The sequence below is a fragment of the Buceros rhinoceros genome, unplaced genomic scaffold, assembly GCF_000710305.1.
Source record: "Buceros rhinoceros silvestris isolate BGI_N320 unplaced genomic scaffold, ASM71030v1 scaffold33024, whole genome shotgun sequence".
Taxonomy (NCBI): Eukaryota; Metazoa; Chordata; class Aves; order Bucerotiformes; family Bucerotidae; genus Buceros; species Buceros rhinoceros.
In genome coordinates this window covers 1-1,092 of record NW_010410522.1, presented here as the reverse complement: position 1 = coordinate 1,092, position 1,092 = coordinate 1, and the positions used below count along the sequence as shown (strand labels likewise).

The 1,092-nt window shown below is 64.0% G+C and overlaps 1 protein-coding gene across 1 annotated transcript in view; it reads right to left on the bottom strand.

The window, feature by feature from the left end:
* LOC104493048 (hydroxyacylglutathione hydrolase-like protein) overlaps window positions 1-892 on the bottom strand; it is a gene marked incomplete at its 5' end in the record, with an annotated part of 1,419 nt that extends 527 nt beyond the window's left edge. The window contains 4 exons of the mRNA XM_010135662.1: window positions 131-210; window positions 290-391; window positions 565-668; window positions 784-892. Of these exons, the coding sequence (XP_010133964.1) occupies window positions 131-210; window positions 290-391; window positions 565-668; window positions 784-892 (395 nt within the window). The remainder of the gene's footprint in view (window positions 1-130; window positions 211-289; window positions 392-564; window positions 669-783) is intronic.
* Between the last annotated feature and the right edge of the window lie 200 nt (window positions 893-1,092).

Sequence of the window (1,092 nt, the reverse complement as noted above, 5' to 3'; positions counted from 1 at the left end):
AGAAGCACCAAGTGAAGAGGGAAAGGGGGACCAGATGCTGGGGGCAGGAGCAGCCAGCCCACCCCCGGCTGGGTTCGGGGCTGACCCACAGTGGAGCCCGTCGCACCCGCAAGGCCCCAGTGCTGCTTACGTGACCCGCAGGAAGGGGTTGTAGAGGAACTCCTCCTGCAGCGTGGAGGGCACCGTGGGCAGGTCCTCGTCATCTCGCTGCTGCCGAGGAACCACAGATGTCCAAAAACGTACCAGCACTCCCCTCCACCCCCTCCCCGGCAGGGACACAGCCACCTACTTTGGCCCACGCGAGCTTCTTCTTCACTATTTCATTCTCTGGTTCCACTTTCAAGGCAAACTTGAGGTTTCGGACCGTGCATTCGTGGCCGCAAAACACCTTCTGCAACACCAGCAGGAAGCAGTCAGTGTCACACGTGTGCCGGTGCCAGGTTTGACCTGTCCCGGTGCTGCTGCAGCCCCAGCCCCGGGGATAGGTGCCACCTCCCGAGCCTGCAGCCCCCTCCTGACTCTGGGGTCCCTCCCCAGGCTGGGGCTGAGTCACGGGGCACTCACCGTCTCCTTCGGCAAAGCCCCCAGGATTTGGGTCAGGTTGGTGTACATCTGCTCCGCTGTCCCCTCAAAGAACCTCCCGCAGCCTCCCACGAACAGTGTGTCACCTGTGGGGAGAGGGGTGTGGGCACAGAGGGGACCCTGGCCCCCTTCCCAGGTGGTGGGTGGGAGGTCCCCTCGTCCCCCCAGTACCCCAGGGTGCACTCCAGCAGGGTGGGGTACCTGAGAAGAGAGCAGGAGCATCGGGGGAGCCATCCTCCCACATGAAGTAGCACATGTGGCCCGAGGTGTGGCAGGGGGTGAAGAGGCATCTCACCCGGATGGCCCCAAACTGTGGGGAGAGACAGTCAGGACCCCCACAAGCCCCACGGCATCACCTGCCTGGGGCTCAGCGGGTCGCAGGTGTGCCAGGAGACAGAGATGGCCATTTGGTCTGGAATGCACGTGTCTGCTCTGACGGTGAGTAGTAGCGGGGCCCCCGGGGAGGGCTGGGTCCCCCACCACAATCCCAAAGGGGCTGGGAATGGGACA